This window comes from Pteropus medius, unplaced genomic scaffold (assembly GCF_902729225.1).
Source record: "Pteropus medius unplaced genomic scaffold, Ma_sr-lr_union100, whole genome shotgun sequence".
Lineage (NCBI taxonomy): Eukaryota > Metazoa > Chordata > Mammalia > Chiroptera > Pteropodidae > Pteropus > Pteropus medius.
Genome location: NW_024353787.1, coordinates 2909278 through 2935337, shown reverse-complemented (window position 1 = coordinate 2935337; position 26060 = coordinate 2909278). Strand labels below are relative to the sequence as shown.

Below are 26060 nucleotides of genomic sequence, written 5' to 3'. Positions count from 1 at the left end.
CACCGAACAAACATTTAAGAAGCCAGTAGAGACCTCAAACCTGCTGCCCACTGGGTCATTTTGGGATTAGACAAGAGTTCAACCAAACAGGATTTTGTTACCATACTATAATGAATCCTGCTAACATTGTTATTTATGCACCTAGAAGCAGGCTAAGCACTTTGTAAACATTTTCTTTAATCCTCACAACAATCCTATGAGAGGCACTGTCGTTACCATTTTGTAGACAGGTATTGTCTACAATGATAAAAGGTGGGTTTCAGTAACATCGACTAGGATATAATAGAACCAGGACTCAGATTCAGGACTGTCTGACTTCCGAGTCCATGCTCCACAGTCTTGGCTTCTCTGCCTCCTGTTTCTTGCTCAGCTGATAAATAGGTAGGTGATTAAGAACAATTCTTAACTTCTCTCTAAAACTTATCCAGTATTGTCTGGTATTGAAAGTAGCTAAAGTATCTTAACCACATGGGTTGACTTTTCTTCAGGAAGCTCTTGGATGAAGGTCCAGAAAGCAAGTTCAAAAGGCAGGCCCTGAAACCAAGAGCTATACATCATGACCCAAATTCTTCAATACTACTCACATGAGAAAAAATGTCCTAACATTAACCACACAATACTTCTTGGTCCTGTTCTTGCCAATTCCACACAATGCCTCAAATTGAAGACTATTCCAATTAGTAAGATTTTTATACAATCTCCAAAATAAGCCAAAAGGCCTTGCTTTGGCCCTGCAATTGTTATTTTGTTTTTATAAACTCCTCCACTATCTTATTATTTCCTCCCTTGAGGAATTCCTGAGGAAAGTCAATTTAAAGAAAGTTTTTAAACTGAACTGGATTTACTGTCCAATTATGCCATTTTCTTATCCTTCTTCACTTTGTTAGGAAATAAGTTTGTGTTTACATACTATTGCTAAAGGGCAAAAAGAACCCACCAAAATGATAGCTTTCCAAGATAGAGAGAAGAACTTAAGATGATTATCTTTTACTGAAGAGTACTTAAACAAGAGGTAATTACTTCATTTCATTGGGAGAGAGGCTATCATTAGAGGATTCTGATTTGTCTTACTTTGCTCAATTAAATTGTGATATAACAAGATCCCATAGACTTACTCAACGCTAGCTGAACTGCAGAATCAAAAAACTTGCATGGTTTGTATTAACAGCCAGAAAACTCTACCTTCCCCCAGTTACCATGTACTCAAGTCATTATCCTACAATCCGAGGAGACAGATTTAGGATTAATAATTTATTACTTTCCTGTACTGAAAAGTAGTTAAGAATATAGGACAGTTTGGCAGGAGAAAGTTCCTGCTGAAGGCTCATTGCTATGAGATATACTCCATTAGTCATCCACCTTAAATTAGGTGCCCAGCAAGAAGGGCAGGGATATATAATGTTACCTAAAAAGTCTCCTGAAAATGCTTTTCTCCTGAAGAAAAGACTGATGGATGCTCAAAGTATTTAATTCTTTTAAAGGAAAAAGATACCACTGGTATACCCAACAGGAGCCACTACTCTCAAAGCACAACCAAAGGGTAGGGGCGAAGAAGGAAAGTGAGCTCAGGTGCCTTCTGTCTGCCAGGGGCAAATACAAGCAGTTATGAGATCAAAAAAGGAATGACAACTAGTGGGGAAAAGATCTCTTGCCAAGCCAGGAGCTGTCTTTGTCCCATCTGTGGTCTCTGTGGGGTTTGAGGGTGATAATTAATCTCACCCAGAGTTCGAGACTAATTAAAAAATAAACCATGACAGAGGTAGATAGAGATCAAAATATCTTTATAAGAAGTGATAAGGTGACTAGAGAACATAGCTTAGATGCACAACCACAAATGAGCTTTCTAATATTTTCCTAGGCTAAATTAAATTTACCCTATTGGACAAATGCAGATTGTTCTGGCATGGGCAGATCAATGAGAACATGGCAGGGAGAGAATACATGCAAATGCTAAAGACTGGCTATTCCATACAACAGGATTCTTTTCCAGACTTACCAATCAGCAAAATCAGTCTTCCATTCTTTCTCTCTGAAGAGAGGCAGAGAAAAGGTAGATAAAAGAGCAAAACTTTTCCTTCCAAATATTGTTCCCTCCTGGGAAGTCAAGTGCCCACTTAATGAGCTAATATTGAAAAACAGAGTAGGAAAGAATGATTCCCTTTAATATGTATATTCCAAATTGCTCCTATTTCCAGCATTATCTTTAAGTTAACCCAATAAACCTTATTGCTACCTACTATATGATAGATGCTAGGAATGCAATTATGAGTAAGACAGTTAAATGAAGCAGACACATATGTAAGTAATCATAGCAGACTTCTGCTCCTAGCCATGATTGAGTAACCAGTATCAGACTCACCATCTACCATAAATAACTGGACAGAATATACGAGACAACTGTTTTTGGGAAATAAGAGCAGTGCAAGGCTATAATCCCTGAGATAAGGGAAACCTGAAGTGAGCCGTACAACTGCCCAATTCTCTGGAGCAACTTCACAACCAGGGCACAGAAAGCTGGAGCCCAAACAGAACAGAGGAGTCTCACTGAGCCCAAGAAGCAGAGAACTGAGTTTAGTTAGAATTTGAGTGAGAGACACTGGAGAGAAAGGAGCTGTGGAAAGAGGAGGCCCCAGAAATCTATTGAGAGGATCCGTGCCAGGCTGAGGGGTGGTATAGTTAAAGGCACAGGACAAGACCACCTGAGGATTATTAGATAGTAGATGCCTCAGGGCTGAAAGGAAAACAGAATCACTAGAGGTCACACAGAGCTGGGGGAAGGAGGTAGGAGCACTTTAGCACTCCAGCTGTCAGAGCAAAGAAATCACATTAATGCTGTAGACCAGCGGATACCAGAAAGGCCTCACCTTAGAGTAGATCACACTTTAGAGCAAGACCTACTCTGAACCTCTCCTCATAAAGCCTAAATCATGCAGTATAACATGGTATAATACAAGAGAGATGCACAGACACTATGAGAACATTAAAGAACAAGTTCAAACCAGGGATCTCAGGGAAAGCATCAAAAAAGCTATTTACCTGAATCAGAATACATCAAGCAGAATGATAACGGCATATGAAGAGGTATGGAGCACCCTGTCTGGAAACATGAGATGGCACTCCATGAACGGTGATCGGAACGTGGAGTAGAGAAAGGATTATAGAATGGCTCAGGGATTTCTATTTCATAACATGAGTGGAAGTGGTCTTTTCCCAGTTATAGAATATAAAAAAGGAGGAAGAGGGATAAAAGATCACGGGTTCAGTTTTGATATATTAACTTAGAGGTAGCTATGAGACATCTGGTTGGAGATGTGTGACGCAGAGATAGCCACGTAGTCTGGAGCTCAGAGAGAAGTGAATGAACTGTTATAGATTTGGAAGCAGTGAGTGCACAGGTTACAAGTATAGGAAAAAATGAGACTGCCCAGGGGAGAGCACAAGAGTGAGACAAGAAATGGTAGAAAGAGAATGCTGAAGAACAAAACATTTAAGGGACAAGCTGAGAAGGGAGTGAGGAAAGAATAATTAGAAAGCTCAGTGCACTGGCTTTGGAAGGAGAACAAATAATTTAAGGTGACTGAGGAAAGGGTCTCAAGAAAGAAGTATGTGAAAGTGTCCAAAGCAGCAGAGATGTTAAGTAAGGTAAAAAGTATAGGTCTCCAACTAGGAAGGTCACAGTTACCTTGGCAAAAGCCAAGGTTTGGGCAGAAGCCAGGACCCCACTAGATTCAGAGGACAGAGGTGGGAGAATGAGGCCAGCACATGCACTCTGCTCTTTCAGAAAGCTTCACTGGCCAGAAAGACTAAGTCAGGGACTTGGCTAGAGTCCTCACAAAGAACATGCCTGGCCCAGTAAGTATTTGTTAAATAAATATGTAATTTTAAAAATGCACCCATCTGGTTGTTTTACCAGTCTTTGTAAAGATGAGGGGAGGGAGGAATAGAGAGTGACTGTTAATGGTTAGAGGGTTTCTTCTGAGGTATTTGAAGAATGTTCTGGGATTAGATAGTTATACCTTAATTGAAAAAATAATAACCTCCTCTCATCTCTTACTACAGAACTCCTAAATTCTACCCATCTATTTAGCACTACTACTGATTCGTATTAAGTAAAAATTACTCTCTTCAGTGAGAGAGAGTCCTTGAAGGCAGAGAGCCTCATCACTTTTCTCCTGGACTACTTGATTTACTTCCTAATAGATACCCTTACCTCTAGCCCTGACATCCCTCCCCTTTCCATCTTCCTCCCATCTCCACCATTATCATTCTTCCATATTCCAGCAAAAAATGATCTAGAAATTAACCAGTATTATCCTTCTGCTTAAAATTTTCAATAGCTCCCAACTCCCTAAGGCAATGATCTCCGAAGTAGTGTTTTCGTACAAGAGGTGCACAAGACAAATCACTGGGGTATGAAAAGAAGATATTAAAACTATTTGTATTTGTTTTTTAGTTGATCCCTTTAAATTTTTATTTTTGGCATCTCTTATATACGTTAGACATTAATTCAATGGTACTTGTTATTATGTATAAATGAACATATATTGGGGTAAATCCTCAACTTTTTTTTGTGAATTAGAGTGTGTAATCAAAAAAAAATTTGTAGACTACCTACCTAAAAAGATTAAAACCAAAGCTTCTTCGCACATATACAAGATCCTTCATGATCTGGCCACGATCTACCTCTTCCGGAGCTGCCATTCCAGCTCTGCTCTTTATACTCCAGCAGCACTAAACTGCATATAGAGTTTTTGCTATATACTGGGCTGTTTCACCTTTTTGTTCTTGCATTCCCATTGCTTAGGGAATACCCCTTAAATCCTTCAAATTCAACCTTCAAAAATCTGTTCAGGCATCAGCTTGTCTGGGGATAATTCCTCAATTCTCTCCCTTCACCTCTAAGCTGAGTATTTCCTCCCTGGTTTCAGCAGCATTCCGGCCACTGCATTCTTCTATCTTTTCACTTACCGCATCATAGTATTTACACACATGCATGCACACGCGCGCTTGCTCTCTCTCGCTTGCTCTCTCGCTTGCTCTCTCTCTCTGTCTGTCATTAAACTGGGAGTTCTTCCAGGGAACTGTGTTACATTCATCCTTATTACCCTTGTGCCTAGCCTAAAACCACACTCCTAATGAATTCTCAAAAACTGGTTCTGAATTGAATACTTTTTCTCTTCACTCAAAACACTTATTATTAACTAACTGTGTAATCTACTTCCCAGAAGCAGGGGAGCATCAGTAAAAGTTTTCATAGCCAGTTGTTAGCTTTAGGACTACATTAGCCTCGATGACTCTCCTTGTTTTAGGTTTCCAGGGCTGGTTCAGGCCCTCTCGTCCCTTACACACATGCACATGTAACTCTTCAGATATGCACATTCTTTAGATATGTTAATATATTTGTTATTATTTTAACCAGAACTTGCTGTCTCAAAGGCACTGTGTCTCCCTAAGGTGCCTTCACATACTTCTGTTCTGATTATGTTGATTCTAAGCTTTAAATCTCAAATGATAGATTGTGTTGATTTTAAAGTTTAATTCTCAAAGGACAGTTCCCTTATTGCTAATTTATTAATTTATTTAGTCAACATATATTTTTATGGTGCATCTACTATGTGCCCAGCCATCAGTACTTGCTAGGAATACCTAGCATAAGTAAAAGAGGCAAAATTCCTGCTCTCAAGAAGCTGACAATCTATCACAGTAACTTTCAAACTCTTGGGGTCACCTCATTTGTCTCCAGATACTAATAATCCCCAGGTCCAAAATGCTATTTTTCAAGCCATTTAACAATAACATTAAACAGAAAAATAGTGATTCAATGGCCCACAAGGAAAACACAGACAAATTGTAATCACTGCTTTCAAGCAGTGGGCTTCAGCACTGAACCCAAAAGCAATAATAAAAAAAGAAGCCCATTACATGTAAGTCAATGGGTGCCTGGGCTCTACCAGAGATGGAGTAAACTGCCAAGTGGTAAACAGGAATAGGGATAACTGGAAAGCTGCCTTATTTTGATTAGTTTTTCAGGAATTATCCATACAATCCATGAGCTAAATGACAAGAGCAAACATTCAAGAATATATTTTATCAGAGAAAACTTAAGAATGCATGTAAAAACTGAACAAACTCATGAGTAGATAAATACTGACTCGAGCTATCGATTTTTGCTGCTATTGTTTTGTTGTTGCTTTCTCAGGTAGGTCTTTTTCCTCCCTTATAAAATAAAAGTTATGCATGTACACTGAAAAAAGATCTGGAAAACACAGGAAAGTATAAAAGGATAATAATTCCACTATTCAAAAAATATATAAACATTTAGTTACATATCTTGTTTTAGATTGTTTTCTAGTACATAAAAACGTTTTTCTTTTCACAAAATATGCAGCATAGTGAATATGCAATTGTATATTCTGCTTTTATCAGTTAACATAGGAGCACTTTCCCATGTATTTATTCTTCTAAATTATGAATTTTAAAGATGGATGACGTTCTACCATGTAAATTATGGTATGTGGACATACCATAATTTCTTCCTCCTTTATTGTTGGGCAGTTGTTGCTATGTTTTGCAACAGAGAATAAAAGAATATTGATGAATGCTCTCATTCACAACTATCTAAATGTGTCCTTGAGGGAGTGGGAAGGTGGATGGGGTAAAAAGGGCCAAATATGAGATGAAAAAAATTTAACTATGTGCGGTGAACACACGATGCAATATATACATGCCTTATTGTTTAATTGTATACATGAAACTTACTGGATTTCATTAACCAATGTCACCATAATAAAGAGAAAGAAAGAAAGGAAGGAAGGAAGGGAAGGAAGAAGGAAGGAAGGAAGGAAGGAAGGAAGGAAGGAAGGAAGGAAGGAAGGAAAACTGATTTGATGGAGGAAATGGAAAAAACAAATGGTAAATTACAGTTTTATATGATTGATAGATAAATAAATATATAAATGTGTCCCTGAGATATATTCCTAAAAGGAATTACTAAATCAAAGGACATGAACTTTTTAAAGATCTTGATATTTATGCCATAAAGCTGTGTTCAAACTCCCCAGCACAATATAAGGGCAACCACATCACTTCTTGGCAGAAGTAGATATTTTTATATTCTCTATCATCAGTATGATAGATTAAAAAGGATTTCTCATTTTAATCTGCAGTTCTTTGATTAGTAATGAAAATGAACATTTTAAAATGTTTATAAATCATTTTAATTTCTTATTTATGGTACTCCGTGTCTTTTATTCATTTTTTGTTAGAATACTGTGATTTTTTAAAAACTAATGAGAAAGGGCTCTGATAAATTAAAATATATAACAAATCTGTCATGTGTTGTTTGCATGTTCCCTCAGTTTGAATACACATGGTTCTTGGTTCTTCCATGGTAAAAGCTCCAAGCTTTTCTAAAATGGTACATTTAGAAGTGGTACAATCTAATCTCTACCAAAACATTCCTAACAATACCGCCTTTGTACCTTTACACTCAATCTGGTCACTAGAGTGCTGTTTTTAAGCACCAAGCTCAAGGAATACTAAGACTAGCCCAATGAGCCCACAGTACTATGTCAAATCAAGTGCTAGATGAAATATATAGTAACTTTTGGAAATGCATCACCCTCCCCTGTAATTGGAATCCCAAATAACAAGCTGCTTATCACGATTCAGTGTAAAATACTGTCTTTGGTCCTCCAAAAGATCATCAGATGAAAAAGAGCATGAGCTGTAGAGTGGACAGGCCTGGGTTTAGAATCCTAGCTCTGTCATGTTCTTGCTTTGTGACCTTAGTCAAGTCATTTTGCCCTAGGTGGGCTTCAATTTCCTTATCTATAAAATGAGAATATAACTATCTGTTTTAGGGATGGCATGAGGATTAAATGAGATAAGTAATGTTTATAACCAGGGGTCTGGTGTACGGTAGGTGCACTACAAAAAATTGTGGTTTTCCTACTCTCACGGTGCTAAATCAGTTACTTATTTAATTCAAATGATCTTACATAAAATGTTGGCCTGAAATAGCTGTCCCAGCAAAGCATCATCTGGGCAAAAAACATTTAGGTCAGCTTTCTGTCAACTGCAATATCCACTGCTATAATTATGCAATCATCAACCACCACTGCAAGACAACAAAAACTGAAAGCTGATGTTACTGAAATTGCTAAATATGGTAATTACTTGACTCTCAAGATCATGACCACCAATTCCTTTAGGAAAGCAACAGAAATCTTTGTAATTATAGGAGCAAAAGGCTGATTAGTTATCCTAGACAGTGGTCTCTGCAACGGAAGGCTTTTGGTCATTGCCCAGAATGGCAGCATACTCAGAAGTCTTTCTCAAATTGCTATTTTCTGACATATAATACTCTGCAAGAAACAATGTCAACAAAAGAAATGAAAGAAAAAAGAATACAGAAAGAAAGGATATTCTTTAAAATTTAGCATTCTTGACACTCTTTTCTGGCAAGAGGTTCTAGGCTGGGTAAAATAATCTCTAGGAGGAAAGCATACTTTATGAAATCTATCAGCATAACCCCTTTCTATGGAAAAAGCAAGGAACACGTTTCTTTAAGTATTGATTCCTTTCTCTCTAGTGGACTGGTTCTGCCTCTAAGTGTTGATTCCTTTAGGAAAGGAAAGGAAACAAAGTATCATTTACTAAGTATCTAAGTTCAGAGCGCTGTACTACATGCTTTAATTATATTATCTCCCAAATCAAGTTCTGAGGTAGGTCTTATGTTTCTTACAGACAATAAGTAACCTGCTCAAGGTTTTATTGTTATTAAGTGAAAATATCCAGCTCCAGGTGCCAGGTTTGTTCAACTTTGAAACCTTTCTCTTTTCTTTTTTCTTTCTTTTGTCAGCTTACAATCCCTTACTTTTTTATTTTTTACAACTACTGCACCTGGTCTTGCTAGGTCTCTCATCCAAGTACTAACCATGCCCGACCCTGCTTAGCTTCTGAGATCAGACAGGACCAGACTTGTTCATGGTGGCATGGTCATAAACAAAACCTTTTTTCTTTTCATTCCATCTTCATCAAATCTCAAAATAGCTGTGCCAACTCTCCCTTATGATAAAGAACCCAATTTAAATTTTAGTTCCAAAACGAAACAAACAAATCCAACTAAGTGTCCACCAACAAGACATTTCTGTCAATTAGCAAACTGCTTTTCTGCTTCCTACTAGTCTTTAAAATGAAATGAAGGATGCACACAAAATTCTTTTTAAGCCTTAAATCTAAAAAGAAAGTAGTACCTGTTGACAACCACAGAGCACTGAAGCAGAAGTAGGTATAAAACGGGTACAGGCTTCTCAACCACTTCACAGATGTCAGCCAGCAAAATCCTGATAAAATCCAGGAAGCAGGGCTTGGCTTGATTCCCAGTCTCTTCTCCATGGCCTTCCAGACAGGCAGAATCAGTCCACTAGAAAGAGACAAAGAGAAGAAATTATATGCCAAGTAATTAATAAGTGATTCCTGGAAATGCAGAATGCTAGATAGATTAGGGAGAAATTTCAAGTTTGTCTTTCACTGCTCATCTCTGCCCATAAATTTTAAACCTGAGCTTTTGACATAGCCTATAATTATCAGGATAAAAACATAGCAAGGGATGTGAAACGAATCCATTGTAAAACTGAAACATTTTATATTCCATCATTTTACAGTCTAACAGTAAATCATCTATGTGGAAAAATGGAAAGGTATCAACCTGCAAAAAGATCTGAGTTTCACTTCCAGTTCTGCTACTAACAGCTTTGTGACTAACCAAACACACTTCTTTATATATGAAAAGACTGGACCTAAAGGTTTTAAAATTTAATCTGTTTGTCTTTAGAGAGGGCATGCACTCTCCAGTTTGCTACTGTCCTTGCCACTATTATCTTTAAAAATCTATGTGATTTATACTTCGGCGTCACCTCCTTGATCCCTAGAATCATTTACAATTTCTGACTTGAATTCATATACATATTTTTTCAATAAATATTTATCCAGCCCTATTATATACCAGACATTGTGCTGGCTACTCTAGAATCTAGAGGCTGTTTATGTCCCTTCCAGAAGAAAAATAAAATTATTTTCCATCAGTTTCTTCTTTCGTACACAACTTTCCTATACTGTATAAATTATTACATAAATCTTGGCAACATTATGAGGCTTGATCAAGTTCTGAAGAAGCAATTGAAAAAATCTTTTGTCCTAAATGTGCACCTGTCATCCAAATCTGGCAAGTGGTACAAACTGACAACCCCCAAACCAGCCAACATACAGAAAGATTGGCATTGCATGGGTTGGATATCCAAACTAATATTATGAAATAGACACACACACACACACACACACACACACACACACACACACACACACACAGCTGCAAAACTGAAGTACAGCCCACCCAACAAAAGGCTTTTACTGAGCTTTAAGCATTTGAAGGACTTCATCTTTCTCATTCACTTCCATCCACTCCTGTTTCTAGTTATTTTGTAGTTGCCTGTTAGGGAGCAGGGGACAGAAAGGATGTCGTGTGTGGGCCACAGACATGCTCAAGAGATTATGGAATGGAGTCTAAGTAAGTACATCCAGAAACTTCTCTAGCCTCTCAAGATGGAATGAGTGAGTGTGCATGTGTGTATGGATCTTATCCAACACATTTCTGTCTACCACAAAAGGGTTTTTTAAATTCAAGGTGACTCAATACCTGTCATCAATAGTGTGACAGGTGGGCGATAGAAGCATTAAAGAAATGAATAGTTTTTGAAAATGGGAGTAATAAACACCATTGGATTAGCAAGCTGATTAGAAGTACAATGTCTTACAAACCATGCATAAGAGGGAGGCAGAGCTATTTTCCTGTGAACTTCCAACTAGTCATTCCTCTGAAACCTACAATTGCCCAAGGGCACAAATCACTGCGAGGGTGCAGTCAAAGGCTTGCTGACCAAAGGCGGGAGCAACAATCACCAAGATCCAAATGGCTTGTTATAGAATCAAAGGGTAACAGCCCAGGGAGAAAACATACACCCCCACAATACCTGACAAATGAAAATCTAGAAAAGCTTGCAATAGTTCTGGCATTTAGGGCGTTACAAGTACACCCGAAATAAAAGCACTCTCTGTTGCAGCAGCTGTTCAGACAGAGCAGGGGGTAATGTTTACTTAATACTTCAGGTTGATGGGGAATGTATCATAGTTCAGTCTGTCAGCTACATACGTGGAACTCCATTTATGTACACAGCGATAAGATATGTTTGAACGACAGAGCACGTCTAAAAGAGCCTATTCAGCTGGTGTGAGTAATCAAGAATAAAGCTCTTAAAAAAAAAGTCTCAGATATTTGGGAAAGTTACAGAACAGACTGCCATGAATAGCTTTGCTTATATTTGCAGACACTGTTTTCCAAATAGCTGGAAAAATGAACAGATTGTTCTGGGAGGTCGTCTTTCCAATTTGCTCTTAGTTTCTAGTCTGTTAATCACTTAAGAAAGCACAGTGAGAGTCAGCTAATGCTCTTCACCTATTGTATCCATTGTAGGTTGAGTACAACCACCAAGAAATGAGAGAAAGCAACGCTTTCCTTGAATCACGCCTGAGGTTTTTTTTGACTTCACTTTTGTGCTCCCTGCAGCCACCACAGGACCCCTTTGTGGGGCACACTTTTACAAGTCCTGAATGAGGCAGATTTCGCACAGTAATTTACACGTCGTGCTCAGCCCCGCCCCCCTTTTTCAGCACCAACTTTCTATCTTGGTGAGAACACCGAACACCAGAGACAGCAGCAAAGGGAGAGGCTGAAGAAGTCGAAGGAGGTAGGACAGCAGAGCCTCGAGCCTGGTCTGACTGTCTGTCTGACTGTCAGGGGATGGAGGAAGCTGCAGGACCAGGCCCGAGCCCGAAAGAAGCGGAGTTCTGCCTGAGACTCGAGCTCCGCACCTGCAAAGCCAGAAGCAGCTGGCTGCCCTAGCCGAGCCAGGAGCGCCACCTCCGGGTCTCAACACCTGGCTAGCGCACCCCCAGAAATAGCCCGACCCCCTTGCCCCTCCCCTGAACTCGTGGTCCTCGGCCTGGAAACCAGCCGCCTCCGGCCACCTACCCGGGCTCAGGGCCACACAGAGGGGCCCAGGCTCTCGGGAGCCTCCGCCTCCTCCCGGTCCATGGGGTCGGAGCCCCAACCTTCGCTCCCCTCACCCGGAGGAGGAGGAAGAGGAAGAAAGTAGTGCGGACTTCCCACCCGGACAGCTCCCTCTCGCCTCAGCTTCCCCGGACAGCGACGGCGGCCGGAAACGCCGCCTCCTCGCACCTCCTGGGCTCAACCCGGAAATACACTCTTCATGCTAAGCAAGCCCTCCTGTCCGCCCCTCCGGAAGCTCAATTTCAGTCTCGAGCCCAAGGGGTAGGAGAGACCGTGCTGGAGGGCAGAACTACGCACGAGCAAAGGAACCTGAGCTTCCAGGCTGCTGCCTCGCGCTCTCCAGAGGCAGTGTGCAACTTCGCCCGCCCTGCGCGGTCCCTGGGTCCCAGACTCGGGCAATTCCCACAAGCAAGATGGCGACAACGGCAGCACCCCCTACAGCTTAGCGCCCCGCTGTGCCATTGGCCAGAGCCTGGAGTGAAGCCTCCGCGGATTGGCCGAGAGCGCTGCGGGGGTGGGGGTGGAGCTGCAGCAGCCTGGAGCCCGGAGTGGGCAACGCGGCGTGAGCAGCGGCCCTAAGATCCCGGAGCATCGCGCTGGAAGAAGACTTCGCCGCTCCAGGCCGCAGCCTGGTGAGCTCAGCCCCCTTCAAGCCCTCCCCTACGTCCCTGCCGGGGCCTCTCCGAGCCGGCCCTGATCGACGCCGACACACCCCGGGAACCCTATCGTGACTTCATGGTGCCATATCGCGACATCATCGTGCCCTGTCGAGACTCCATTTTGTTACAGCCCTTTACAATATATAGCTTTTTTTTTTTTTAATTTGCCCTGTCATCTTTGGGAGCTGTCCCATGTCGTGATTTTGCCGTGATCTCTCCGTGACATCACCGCGCCATCGTGAAGTGTGATCTCATCGCTGCCCTGTCGTGACTTCATCAATGTCGTGTTGTGACCTGGCTGCGGCGGGACAGGTGGTGGCCGCCAGGAACCCTCCTCCCCGTCTCATCTCCCCATCTCAGCAGCCCCGCTTCGATTATCCGGCTTTTGGATTCTGCGTTGTCCTGGGAGCTACCCGGGACCCCTTCTTGCTTCTCTAGACCCTGCCGGCATCCACGGGCTGGTAGCGGGGCAGGGAGAGCGAGGAGAGGGAGCGCAAGGGGTTAATTCTGCCGCTGCTGCTTCTGTTGCTGCTGCTGCAGCTTCTACCCGAGGGAGGGAAAGGAGAGGAGGCAAGGATCCTGCGGGGGCGACCGAAAGCCCTGGCTGGAGGGGTAGGGTCCCCAAAGGGACCTCTAAGCCTTCTTTGGTCAGCGCCCTGCATCCTCACTTCAGCTGAAGCTTGTCTCCTGCCTCTTCTGAAGAAGGGAGGGGAAAGGAAACCTAGAATGCCCTTTTCCCTCATGTCAGCCTGAGTCCGGATAATCGAACTTCACCCCTGTATGTTTCCGTTCCTCCCTGTCTGTCCTCACCACTCCTTCCCTGTGTGCCTCAGTGGAGGGAGACAAAACCAGGCTTCTGGTGCCAGGAGGGCAGCTAAACAGTGGGGCCCAGCCCCCTTCACCCCCAAGAGATTGTTGAGGAGAGCTGTCCAACTGAGCAGCAGATGCATGGTCCTTTCCTTCCCCCCTTTCTGGAGGTGACCTTGGACTAGGGTCTCTTCATCCCTAAAGATTTGAAGGTCCAGCCCCTGAAAGGGAGGTCAGTCCTGAGAAGCCCATCCCTCCTGATCCTCCCCTCCCTCTGTGCTAATCCCTCCCTCCATCTTCCACTCCCACCCCCACCCCCGCCCCTCCTCTGCAGAGGGATGCTCAGTCCCTCTTGTGTTCACAGTTGGGCAAGGCGGGCATCATGGCCTCGGATTGTGAGCCAGCTCTGAACCAGGCAGAGAGCCGAAACCCCACCCTGGATCGCTACCTGGGAGCCCTCCGTGAGGCCAAGAATGACAGCGAGCAGTTTGCAGCCCTGCTGCTAGTAAGGAGCTAACTGAAAATTGGGAGGTGGGAAGGGATGGGTGGTTGGGCCCCCTAGGAATGGGGTCAGTAAGTCCCCAAGGATATACAGGTGGTGCTGGCAACCCTGGAGGCACCAAAGAAGGTCCAAGACACCTATCTTTGGACTCTATTTTGCTCCCCTGAGTACAGGGGTAGAGGGGAGAATGGGGAAGAATAAGGCTTGTAGTCCTAGGAGCCTTGGAGGAGGCTGTCTGGGTCTGTTCTCTGGGGTGTCCCAGAGCAGATGGGAGCTGACTCATAGGGTAACAGCAGCAGGTGGTAACTAGTGCAGAGTACTTGAGGGCTGGGGATGATTGTTCTGAGGGTGGAGAGAGTAGCAGGACTGGCAGTGACTAGGAAGGGGTCCCAGGGGATAGCCAGGATGGCAGTAGGTAGGTTAAGGGTAAGGGAGCTGGTTCCGGACTTAGCCCTGTTGGAAGAACCCAAGCTGGGGACAGCAGAGCAGGAGCTGCAGTGCTGGGAAGGGGGGGGTTAGTGTGTGGGGGGTGAAGGGAGGAGGGAGTACAGCCGCTGCTTGTTTGCCATGGCAACAGGGAGAAGGCTCTGGAGTCAAGGGCTCACACTGCAGCAGAGGAGGTGTTTAGGTGAAATGTAAGGGGAAATGTTTTGACAGGCAGAGCGGCGAGACATAGGAGCCATTTCCCCTGAGACAGTGGCGGGAATGGATCAGAGACTTCTCTGGAGGGAACAATTAGGAAGGGACTCTAAATCCATGGAGGATTTTAAACACTGAGTTCTGAGCCCCTCCAATTCAGACCGTGGGCATCTAGACTAGACATCAGGAAGAACTTTTCCACTGACCAGGTGATGAAATGGCAGAACGGATGAGTAGTTGAGGAGGCCTGAACCCCACTTCCACGGAGATAATCATAGTTAAGGGGTCCCAGAGGTCACACCTGTCTGTCTCCAGGGAGAAGGAAGGAACTGGATAAAATGACTCTGGGAGGCTTCCTGATCCCAGAGTGAGTCCCGTTATATAACCTAATCCTGCTAATGGTCAATGCCCTGGGGTACAGGGAACAGTCTTTGCTACGTCTTCCTTTCATCTTGTTGATAGCACATACCGCCCCCCCCCTCAGGTGACCAAGGCAGTCAAAGCAGGTGACATCGATGCTAAAACGCGGCGAAGGATCTTCGACGCTGTAGGCTTCACCTTCCCCAATCGTCTCCTGACCACCAAGGAGGCACCGGATGGCTGCCCCGACCATGTTCTCCGAGCCCTGGGCGTGGCCCTACTGGCCTGCTTCTGCAGTGACCCTGAACTGGCCGCCCATCCCCAGGTCCTGAACAAGATCCCCATCCTTAGCACTTTCCTCACAACCCGGGGGGACCCTGATGATGCTGCCCGCCGTTCCATGATCGATGACACCTACCAATGCCTGACGGCTGTGGCAGGCACACCCCGTGGGCCACGGCACCTCATTGCTGGTGGCACTGTGTCTGCCCTGTGTCAGGCATACCTGGGGCACGGCTATGGCTTTGACCAGGCCCTGGCACTCCTGGTGGGGCTGCTGGCTGCTGCTGAGACACAGTGCTGGAAAGAGGCAGAGCCTGACCTGCTGGCCGTGTTGCGGGGCCTCAGTGAAGATTTCCAGAAAGCCGAGGATGCCAGCAAGTTTGAGCTTTGCCAGCTGCTGCCCCTCTTTCTGCCTCCAACAACCGTGCCCTCTGAATGCCTCCGGGATCTGCAGGCTGGGCTGGCACGCATCCTGGGCAGCAAGCTGAGCTCCTGGCAGCGCAACCCCGCACTAAAGCTGGCAGCCCGCCTGGCGCATGCCTGTGGCTCCGACTGGATCCCAGCGGGCAGCTCCGGGAGCAAGTTCCTGGCCCTGCTGGTGAATCTGGCATGTGTGGAGGTACGACTGGCACTGGAGGAGACAGGCACAGAGGTAAAAGAGGATGTGGTGACTGCCTGCTATGCCCTCATGGAGTTGGGAATCCAGGAATGCACCCGCTGTGAGCAGTCATTGCTTAAGGAGCCACAGAAGGTACAGCTCGTGAGCATCATGAAGGAGGCCATCGGGGCTGTCATCCACTACCTGCAGCAGGTGAGGGTGCAGTTGCCCACAGAAGAAATCCAGTGTGTGGGGAGCCAGGAGGCTAGGAAAAGGGGGAAGTGAAACTCTTGTACCTCCATGTAATGGGGAGCTGGGAAGATGCACTTACCGAGGGCTGATCTTGTAGCACTCCCGGGAGTAGTGTGTGACCGAGCCTCCCTCTCCCTCCCTGTGCCTCCACACAAGCACCATACCACACACCATATGTGCATTCACATCACAGTACACACACGCGCACACACAACACAGTAACCTCCCACTCACAACCCTCCCCCCAGTACGCACACACAAAATCAAAGCCGTCTGTTCTGCTCAGTCTATAGCATTCTTTTACACACATGCACATACAAACTTGTAATGCTGCAGGGGAAAAAAACAGAGCTGCCTGGTATCCAGCATCTGCAGAGGTGCAGCTAACTCCTCAGGTCAGAGCTGCTATAAGGAAATGTTTACGTAGCTTTGGACCTCTCAGTTTCCTTCTAACCCTGAGAAACTTTCGAGGTGGAGAGAAGAGAAATGTGAGTTGAATCCCAGGGAGTGAAGAGGCATGCCATCTGAAGTCTAGTTGGCTCAGGAGACATGCCCTGAAGGCCTTCTCTGTGCCAGGCCCCCGTTGGTAGCGTCCCCACCACATGCTAGGTGCTGGGTACACAGGGCTACCTTTGAAGGGCTCCCAGGCCAGAATTCCCTTCTCATAGTGTTATTCCAAGGCTGGCCGGCATGCTGTCCAAGCAGGGGAGGGGCTCTGGTCCCACTCCATCTCAAGGGAGTCCTATGGCAACAGGTGGGGCCAGAGAAGCAGAAGGAGCCGTTTGTGTTTGCTTCGGTGCGGATCCTGGGTGCCTGGCTGGCCGAGGAGACCTCATCCCTGCGCAAAGAGGTCTGCCAGCTGCTGCCCTTCCTCGTTCGCTATGCCAAGACCCTCTACGAAGAGGCCGAGGAAGCCAATGACCTCTCTCAGCAGGTTGCCACCCTGGCCATCTCCCCTACCACCCCAGGGCCCACCTGGCCAGGGGATGCTCTCCGGTGAGTTTGTAGTTACAGTCTCTCCAGCCAGACTGTTTTAAAGAAACAGCGTAACACAGGGATGCCTTTTCTTCCCCCAGACTGATCTATGCTGGGCTGCCTGATTGGGACATGAGATTACCTTAAGGATATTTGTTTTGCGGGGCTTGTTCCCACAGGACTCCTGGGCTGTCAAGTTTCACTTGCCAACCCCAGATTTCTCTAAAAGGAGATAACTTACGCTTATTGAGTATCTACTACATTTTTCTATACTCTATCAAAACGATCTCCTTGGATCCACACAGCAAATCTATGACATAAATCTCATCCACATCTTCAGAATGAGGAAACTGATACTCAAGGAAGTTAAAGTCACTCGCCCACACTCACGCCATGTGGCAGAGCCCAAGTTTGAGCCTAGGCCTGTGCAACTCCAATGCTCATGCTTTTTCTTCGGTACCTGTGAGGATATATCCTTTTCCCCTTTTTCCATTTTTCTTAGGTGGGGTGCCCTAAAAAAGGGAATTTCTCCCTACCCCTTATACATCTGTCCCTTCCACATCCCCAGGCTCCTTCTGCCAGGCTGGTGCCACCTGACAGTCGAAGATGGGCCCCGGGAGATCCTGATCAAGGAGGGGGCCCCCTCACTTCTGTGCAAGTATTTCCTGCAGCAGTGGGAACTCACATCCCCTGGCCATGACACCTCAGTGCTTCCCGACAGTGTGGAGATCGGCCTGCAGACCTGCTGCCACATCTTCCTCAACCTCGTGGTCACCGCACCAGGGCTAATCAAGTGAGGCCGGGGAGGAGGTTGGAGGAAGCAAGGGGGTGCTCCTCAAACTTGCCCCAAATCTCCATCTCCTACTTTGCTTCTTTATGCCCAGGGGTTCCTGTTAGTGGTAGAATGAAAAGGTCTCAGAAAAAACAGTGCCACCCCACATAAAGATGTAGCATCTCCGGACCCCTCTGGGCAAGTCTGTCCATTCCAGCCATAACCCAGTGTCTGCTCCCCAGATGCCATGAATGGAGCCAAAAATGAACTCTTCACCCTGCTGCCTAATTTCTTGCCAAACCCTGCCCTGGTGAAGCTGGGAGCCCAGCATCCCAGGTTTTCCCAAGGCTTAGTCTGGCTCTATTAACGCCCCCCACCTCCCTCCATCTTTCCCTTCGTTTCTCCCCAGACGAGATGCTTGCTTCACATCTCTTATGAACACCCTGATGACATCGCTACCCGCATTAGTGCAGCAGCAGGGGAGGCTGCTTCTGGCTGCCAATGTGGCCACCCTGGGCCTCCTCATGGCCCGGCTCCTTAGCACCTCTCCAGGTAAGCCTCTGGGGACCCAGTCCTAATGGGTGGGAACAGACAACCTGGGTGGACATGCTGGCCTCCGGGCATGTCACCTTTGTCAGAAAATGGTTTTACAGAATTTTCCTACCCAAAGGAACTCTCTAAAGTATTTTTCCATCCCCCACCCCACCCCACCCTTCTTCCCAAAATGATAACATTCTCTTCCATCTGAAGACATTTAAGGCAAGGTCTGGTGGGCGTAAGTACAGGCCTACTCAGAGGCACAGGCACAGGCACCTGGAATCCCAGCAGCCCAAGGAATCTGAATCCAGTGTTTTCAAGGTAGAGGAGCCACCTCACCCACCCCGGACTTGAGTCAGAAACCTGACTTCTCCCCATTGAGCTTTTTCTGTTCGGCACCTCACCTCCCTCATGACAGGCTTCAGCGCCTGACGCTCCTCTGCACATGCCTTCTCCCCATCCCTGTCTTACTCTGGCTGAGTGCAGGGGGAGGGGCATCCCCTCCAGCCTCTGCCAGCCCCCAGTGTCTCCCACTTTGGCCGTGGGTGTCTGCTCGGGTCCCTCTGTCCCCGCCTGTTCCCTGTGCCCCATCTGTCAGGTTGGAGGAGCTGAGCAGATGCCCAGGAACGGGGTGTAATGAGCCCATAGCCTCAGCTGCCTCTGTTCCCTAAGCAGGGATCCCAGCGGGGTACCCAACAGTGACAAGAGGATCATGTCCCAGTGAACCAGGAGCCCCCCTGCTCTCTAGCCCTCGTGCTCGTTCAGTCCCAGCTGCATCACCACAGCCCCTAAGTAGAGCCCTAGTGCTGGCTGACCCACAAATGCTACCAGGTTAGACTCACAGCCTCTGGGAGAGAATCTGCAGTGCAGGGGTGGCCCCTAGCCCAGCAGGTAAGCAAAGCCAGGTCGTCAGTTCCCGGGCCCCTCTGGTACTCTCTTCTGGCCTAAGAATCAAACTGGTGCACCCTCCTTAGCCTGTTGAGAAGCCCTAGGCCCCGCAGCGTCTCTCATCACTACTCAGACTGTAGGAAGCTCTGACCATGAGGTTGTGTCCAAGATTATTACGTTTAATTCTCACGGCAGATTTCTAAGATTAGCACTATTGGCCCCATTTTACAAATGAAGAAACGAGACCCAGAGAAGTGAATTACCCAAAGTCACACTGTAAAGTCAAAGGCAGGGTTTGAACCTAGGCAAGCTGATTGCAGGCTATGCTTTGGCTCCCTGAGTGTGCCCACGCAGGAAGGGACAGTAAGGGTCTGGCAAAGCAGTTGGCCCCGCTGGTTCATGCCCCCACTCCCTGCTTGCTTTCTAGCTCTTCAGGGAACACCAGCATCCAGAGGTTTCTTCGCGGCCGCCATCCTCTTTCTATCACAATCCCATGTGGCGCGGGCCACGCCTGGCTCAGACCAGGCAGTGCTGGCCCTGTCCCCTGACTACGAGGGCATCTGGGCCGATCTGCAGGAGCTCTGGTTCCTGGGCATGCAGGCCTTCACAGGCTGCGTGCCACTGCTGCCCTGGCTGGCCCCTGCCGCCCTGCGCTCCCGCTGGCCGCAGGAGCTGCTCCAGCTGCTAGGCAGCGTCAGCCCCAACTCCGTCAAGCCTGAGATGGTAGCCGCCTATCAGGGTGTCCTGGTTGAGTTGGCACGGGCCAACCGGCTGTGCCGGGAAGCCATGAGGCTGCAGGCGGGAGAGGAGACGGCCAGCCACTACCGCATGGCCGCCCTGGAACAATGCCTGTCGGAGCCCTGAAGGGGTGTCCACTGGGGACAGAACTGGGGGCGGGCAGCAAGGGAAGGAGGAAGCATCTTCCCTCAAGCCCCCAAATTGAACCCCCGTCTCCAAACTTCCTCTCCCCCCAAACACCCCAGCTTTCTGGCTTTTCCAAGGGAGAGGGCATGGTGCCTACCCTGCAAATGTAAGGAACTGCGTTCCGCCCCCTGGGCCCACTCAGGGGCGGGGATTGTCTTGGAAGTCAACGTGGCTGTCCCCACCCAGCCGGGGAAGGTTGGAGAAGCCCCCAGGAGTGGGGAACTAGGTGTTATTGTGCCCAGTGTCTGGCTCCCTTGCAGGAGGGAGGCCCCAGGGTGGGACAGGGCTGGCAGGAGCTGGCTGCCTCAGCCCATGTGCCCTGCCGGCCAGGGCGTGAGCTCCCCTAGGCTGTGGTGCCCCTCTGGCCTCCCAGGTCCACGTCCTTTAAATTGGCCATTTGGTTCTTGCCCTTGGCCCTCTTGGGCAGAGAGCAGGCTCAGGCCATTGACATCATATTTCTTTCTATCAGCTTCAATGAGCCAGGGTCTGAACTGCCCCATCCTTCTAGGGAAAGCTGGGGCAGATAGGCCTGGTGGAGGGGTTGGGGAAACCTTCCACCTGAGCCTCCTTGAAGGGACCCAGAAGCCCTTGGGCCCTGGTCTCTAAGCTTTTGTGTCGTGTTGCAGCAGAGTGATGATGGGAATTGGGGGGTTATTTATTTTGCCTGTCCTTATCTTTGCTTGGATACCTGAGTACCTGACTCCTGTCCCCCTGGTGCCATCTGGCCTGGCTGGAGCCAGGAACAGGAAGGGCACTTCCCCAGATACCGCATGTTTCCCTAGTGATTGCACCCCATTGCCATCGTGGTGCCTGGCTTTAAATCCACCCCTGCTTATAACTCCTCTCTGCAGAGAGACGCGCCTGGCGGCTCCATCAGGGACTACCTTTCTTATAAACCCAGGGGGACCCCCACACACCTGATTCCTTGCTTCTCTTCCCCCTCCCCTCCCCCAGTGCGTTCTGTGATCGCCAAGTTCAAAGCTGTGCACATGTGGACACTCAATAAATGTTCATTGGTGACGAGATGGCTCCTGTGTGGTCTGTCCTGCAGCAGCTCACAGCTACTATCTGCTGAACACATGCCCTGCTAAGCACACTTCACAAGTGTTATCTCATTCAGCTCACCCAAGAATCCTATGAAACAGGTATTATTACCCCAATTTTACAGGCAAAGAAACTTAGACATGGATAGGTGAGTTGCTCAAGGTGTTCCAGCTACTCAGCGTCAGAGCCAGGACTCTACATAGGCCATCCAGCTTCTCAGCCCCCACCCTTCATTGCTGGAGTAGAGTTACACACTCAGAGGTTGATGTGGCCAGGCCTAGTGGGGTCTCTGGTGCTCTGGCGTACAAATGAAGTGCTGCCCCGCCATGTCTGCAGGTTGTTGTCAATTTTTAAGTTAGAAATCCTAATTTTTATGTGAAATCTGATTTTTGAATGTTGATAATTTTTTTAAGACTTCAATCACTGTTACCCCAATAGAATATTTGCAGGTCAAATGTGGCTTTCAGGCAACCAGCTGTTCACCTCTGCTCTATGCCAAGTGAGAACAGGAAGGGCCTCCTGAGTGCTTCAGCAGGAGATGAGCAGAGCACCCACTGCCTCACCAGGCCTAAGCCAAAGCTATCAGATTGGAGCCAGACCAGCCTTAAACCCTGTCTCTCCTCAATTTAAGCCCTCAAGCCTGCAAGCATTCGCTGAGCTGTTCCTGAGTGCCTGCCTAGGGTTGGCTATGCATAGACAGAGAGGAACATTATTTATTGGATGTACTAAAAGTTGTGCTCATAGCATGAATTCCCTGAGAGCCCTAAAAAATAAAGAAGACCCTATGTTCAAGCAGTTTAAAATCCAGAAGGGAAACAGGCAAGGCAACAGATAGCTCTTAAAGTTGGTCCTATGGAGGTCCAAATAAAGAGGAGCTGGAGCGTGAGAGCCCCTCAGCCTGGAAATAAGTCCAGGAAAATTCAGAGAAAATATTCGCTCTGAGACCTAAGGGTGAGGGCTTGCTAAGTGGATGAGGAGAGGAACAGCAGATATAAAGGCATGCAAGCTTGGGAACTGCAAGTAGGTCATTAATGCTACAATGGAGAGTGTGAGTGGAGAGTGCAGAAGATGAGGTTGGACTAGTGGGCATGGACCAGATCTTACAAGTCTTGTGCTGTGCTAAGAAGCTCAGATGTGGGATCATGCTGAGACCGCAGACATTTGAGCAGATTGAATGTGATCCAGTTTGCATTTCTGAAAGACAATTTTGGCTGCAAGAGGGATGGCCGAGGCAGGGAGCTCAGAGAAGAGGTAATAAGTCTGAACTAAGCTAGTGGCAGTGAGGATAGAGAAAATATAGGTAGGAGTTGGTTAATGGGACTTGGTGATTAATTGGAAGTGAAGTGGGATGAAGAGCCAAGGATGACTCCCAGATTCCTGGTCCAGGCTAATGAGTGGATAAGGAGGCCATTCACTGTCATGGAGAACACTGGGAACAGGTAGATACAAAATATAAGCTCATTTTGGTAAATGGTAAATTTGCGCCGCTTGTGGAATATCCAAGGAGAAGTTGCTTTCTGCCGTCTGGATCTCAGAGACAGGTCTGGGTGAGTGACATATTGGAAGCTGTCAGTGTAAGAGATCCTTAAAAGTCACGGGAGTGACTAAGATCATCCGGGGAAGTGAAAAGATAAAGAAGAGCTCCAAAACTGGCAACCACCAGTGGTCCCTGCTCTCAAAGTACTCTCCCTCATGCAGTGGGGGATCCAAACCCTGAAGAAAGCCTTATAATACAAGGGAGACTGAACTCTATACTTTAGTGAGGGATAGTCAGAGAATTTGGAGCTCAGGATGTGGAGGGGGCCTAGGCTAACTTGGCCTCACTGAGCTTGCTTCTGGTTAATTCAGTTGCCAGCATAAAGGGAGAACCGAGCTGTAGTTGTGAGATCTAACCACGAGGTGGCGCCTCAGCATCTCCTTGTGCCAGATTTCCCCAACCCTGCACTCAGCCAGGCCCAGAGCAGGAGGTTGTCAAAAGCTGGAAGGAAGGTGGTTGTGTCAACCATAAAAAAGGGAGGCCTGAGTTTTTTCTTAGCATAAAGTGCAAATGCAAGCTCACTTTTTGAAAAGAGAGAGGAAGATTTGAGCCTGGGGGGAAAGCAATATGCCCAATATGTCAAATGGGAGTCTATGTATGTTTGAACATGGACACCTATGTGTCAACATATATCCTGTGTTCCCATGTTGTATGTGTGTTTCCCAGGAGTATCTCTGTGCAGATTGTGTGCCCCACGTGCCCAGGGTGACTACAAGTATACCACATGCACATCCCAGGACTCCAGCTGTGTGCATGTGCCACAGAGAGTGGGCAGCCTACAATCTCTACCTCTATGCCTCAGAGAGTAAGAAGTTCCTTGGCTCTGAAAAACAAGGACAACAGAGTCTGCAGCCATAGGACCCTGAAGTTTTTAGGAGTTCCCCAAAAGCAGCAGCAGGCCATGGAGAACATCCCTCTCCCCAGTAGCCATAAGCAAAATAACTTATTTATCAGATTATTCTCCTCAGATTATATCTGAGTTTTATGTCTAGCTACCCAAAGTCATGATCAAATGGAGGCTTCATAATAGATCCCTCAATAGACTGAGGGCTTTATAAACTTATTCATTCATTATTTCTTTAATAAGCACTCATTGAGCACCTGCCAGGCACTAAACCCAACCCAGGACACATTTTCTGTTTCTCTTTTCATCTTCTTGTGACGTAGTTCATGAGGCAGGAAATACAAGTTAGTTGCAGCTACAAAGAGCTTGCAGTGCTGGCTAGAATGTTGAAGATGGGTCATGGGAAGCCCCAGGTGAGTTTTCAGTAGGGAGGTAACATGGTCTAGTCGTTCTTGTTCCTAAATGGAATTGGAATGGGATCAGAAGACATATGGACGAAGGTGGGAGATCAGTTAGGGGGTCTGCAAAGGTGTAGGCAGTGGTTTTCAGACTTTATGGTGCTTCTGACTCACCTTACAGACTTATTAAAACACAAATTGCCAGGCCCCACCTTCCAAAGTTACTGATTCAGCATATTTGGAGTGGGGTCCAAAAATTGGCACTTCTAACACGTTCCCAGGTATTGGAGGTGATACTGGTCCAGGGACCACACTTCAAGAACTACTGATCTATGAGAAGGAGTATGGTAGTTTAAGGTGCTAACAGAGGTGTGGCGAGAGATATTAAGGGTTAGAAATGACAACAGGATGAATAGCTTATGGGGGGAGGGGAAGGTCAGAGACTGGGATGATTCTTATTTTTAATTTGAAGGATGGCGGTGCCATTCATGGAACTACAGAACACAGGAGGAGAAGCAGATTGTTGGTGGTGGTAGGGGTGGAGGAGATGTTGAGTTCAGCTTTGGACTTGAAAGTTTCAGATGCTGGCAACAAGATGTCTGGAGGAAATAGCCAGCTGGCAATTGTATCTGTGGGTCTGGATTTCTAGTGAAAGATACAGACTGAAGATAACAAGGTTGGGAGATAACAGTGGACATGTAGACATTAAAGTTTTGAGAAGTGATGAATTCACTCGAGGAGATTGTAGATAGAAAGAAAAGGTAGAAGCTTCAATTCTGAGGATGAATAACTCACATTAAGGATGTGAGTGAAAAGAAAGGAAATAGAGAAGAAGACTGAGAAGTGGCCAGCATAGAAAGGAAGAGAATAGGCACAAAAGGTGTATCTTAACTGCAGAGAAGTAGGGTGAGGAAACCCAAGGAAGCAACTGGACAGGCAGTGCATCCTGTCACTCTGGTTTTCCAAGCCTGTGGGAGACAGCAGGGGATCTCCACAGCTGGCTACAGGCATCGTCAGCCATGTTGCTCCTGGACTTATCTCAAAGAGGTCCACCAACTCGCACAACATGCATCGACATACACACCTGTCCCAGAGCCTGCCTTCTGGTGTCTTATGGCTGAAGTTGAGGGTAGGGGTCTCACCACAGACTCACACACCCATATATATAGAGAGAGAGACACACACACACACACACACAAAAACATACATACTCCTGACCTCTGATCTGTCCTGGGAACAGTTCTTGCAAAACCGCCCAGTTCTGCTTCATCCACTCTCTAGCTAGTGATTCCAGCTTCTGGAAAGTTCTTAGTGATGAATCCTTGGCTGCTGTTAGCCTCCTCCTTTCTCCACAGTCCCCCAGCCTGACATGACCCAGAACTGAGCTCAGCACGTGCCATGTACCTCTGGGAGACTGCCTTAATATCTCCTCCACGTACATTCCATGAGTTAATGGTGCCCTTTCTCCTCTAATCTATCTCAATATTTTTACCTTTACATTCTCATCTTCTACTTCACTAGAGGTCTGAGAGAACATCTAGTCCTCTCTGCCCTCCTCAACATTTTTGTTGTTGAAGTTGCAGAAGCTGAGATCAGAGAGGAAAAAGGACTTGCCCAGGATCATAGGTCAATTGAAGCCAGAACTAAATTCTAGGCACCTGAGTCTAGGGCAACACAGACCAGGAATTCTGAACACAGGATGGGGCTAGAGGCAAACTACCCCAGCTCTGCCACTTAACTGTTTGGCCTTGGGCAAGTCAGTTCACCTCTCTGTGCCTCATTTTCCTCACCCGAGAATGGAGATGATAAGGGTATCTGTCTCATAGGGCTGCTATGAGGGTTAAATAGCTTAATCGTCATCAAGCACTTAGCACAGAGTCTGGCACACTCTGTAGTACTTGCTGTGACTATT

General features: G+C 46.7%; 2 protein-coding genes across 10 annotated transcripts in view; one reads left to right on the top strand and one right to left on the bottom strand.

Moving 5' to 3' along the window:
* KIAA0319L (KIAA0319 like) overlaps positions 1–12570 on the bottom strand; it is an 86372-nt gene extending 73802 nt beyond the window's left edge. The window contains exons 1-2 of one of the 4 annotated variants that reach the window (XM_039850942.1): positions 12440–12570; positions 9258–9427 (exon numbers count right to left, since the gene is read on the bottom strand). In XM_039850942.1, coding sequence (XP_039706876.1) covers positions 9258–9399 — 142 coding nt within the window. In that variant the 5' untranslated portion in view covers positions 9400–9427; positions 12440–12570. Of the gene's footprint in view, positions 1–9257; positions 9428–12091; positions 12279–12427 lie in introns of those variants that run through there. The other 3 variants (XM_039850941.1, XM_039850940.1, XM_039850944.1) reach the window with 3 other exon arrangements.
* On the top strand, positions 12537–21345 carry NCDN (neurochondrin). 6 transcript variants are annotated; one of them, XM_039850945.1, is made up of 8 exons: positions 12537–12762; positions 12975–13101; positions 13961–14101; positions 15222–16190; positions 16984–17225; positions 17773–17997; positions 18386–18528; positions 19829–21345. In XM_039850945.1, exons 2-8 carry the CDS (start codon positions 13069–13071, stop codon positions 20263–20265), a joined length of 2190 nt encoding a protein of 729 aa, XP_039706879.1. In that variant the 5' UTR covers positions 12537–12762; positions 12975–13068; the 3' UTR covers positions 20266–21345. The 6 variants fall into 6 exon arrangements, with proteins under 6 accessions (XP_039706879.1, XP_039706881.1, XP_039706885.1 ...); XM_039850949.1 differs by having other exon boundaries at positions 12647–13101; positions 16984–17079; positions 17164–17225; positions 19829–20453; XM_039850947.1 differs by lacking the exon at positions 12975–13101.
* Positions 21346–26060: the final 4715 nt, after the last annotated feature.

Coding starts and splice junctions, on each gene's coding strand:
- NCDN (XM_039850945.1), top strand. CDS start 13,069: ATGTCGTGTTGTGACCTGGCTGCGGCGGGACAG. Junction 16,191..16,983: donor TCATCCACTACCTGCAGCAG/GTGAGGGTGCAG, acceptor CTATGGCAACAG/GTGGGGCCAGAGAAGCAGAA. Junction 18,529..19,828: donor GCTCCTTAGCACCTCTCCAG/GTAAGCCTCTGG, acceptor CTTGCTTTCTAG/CTCTTCAGGGAACACCAGCA.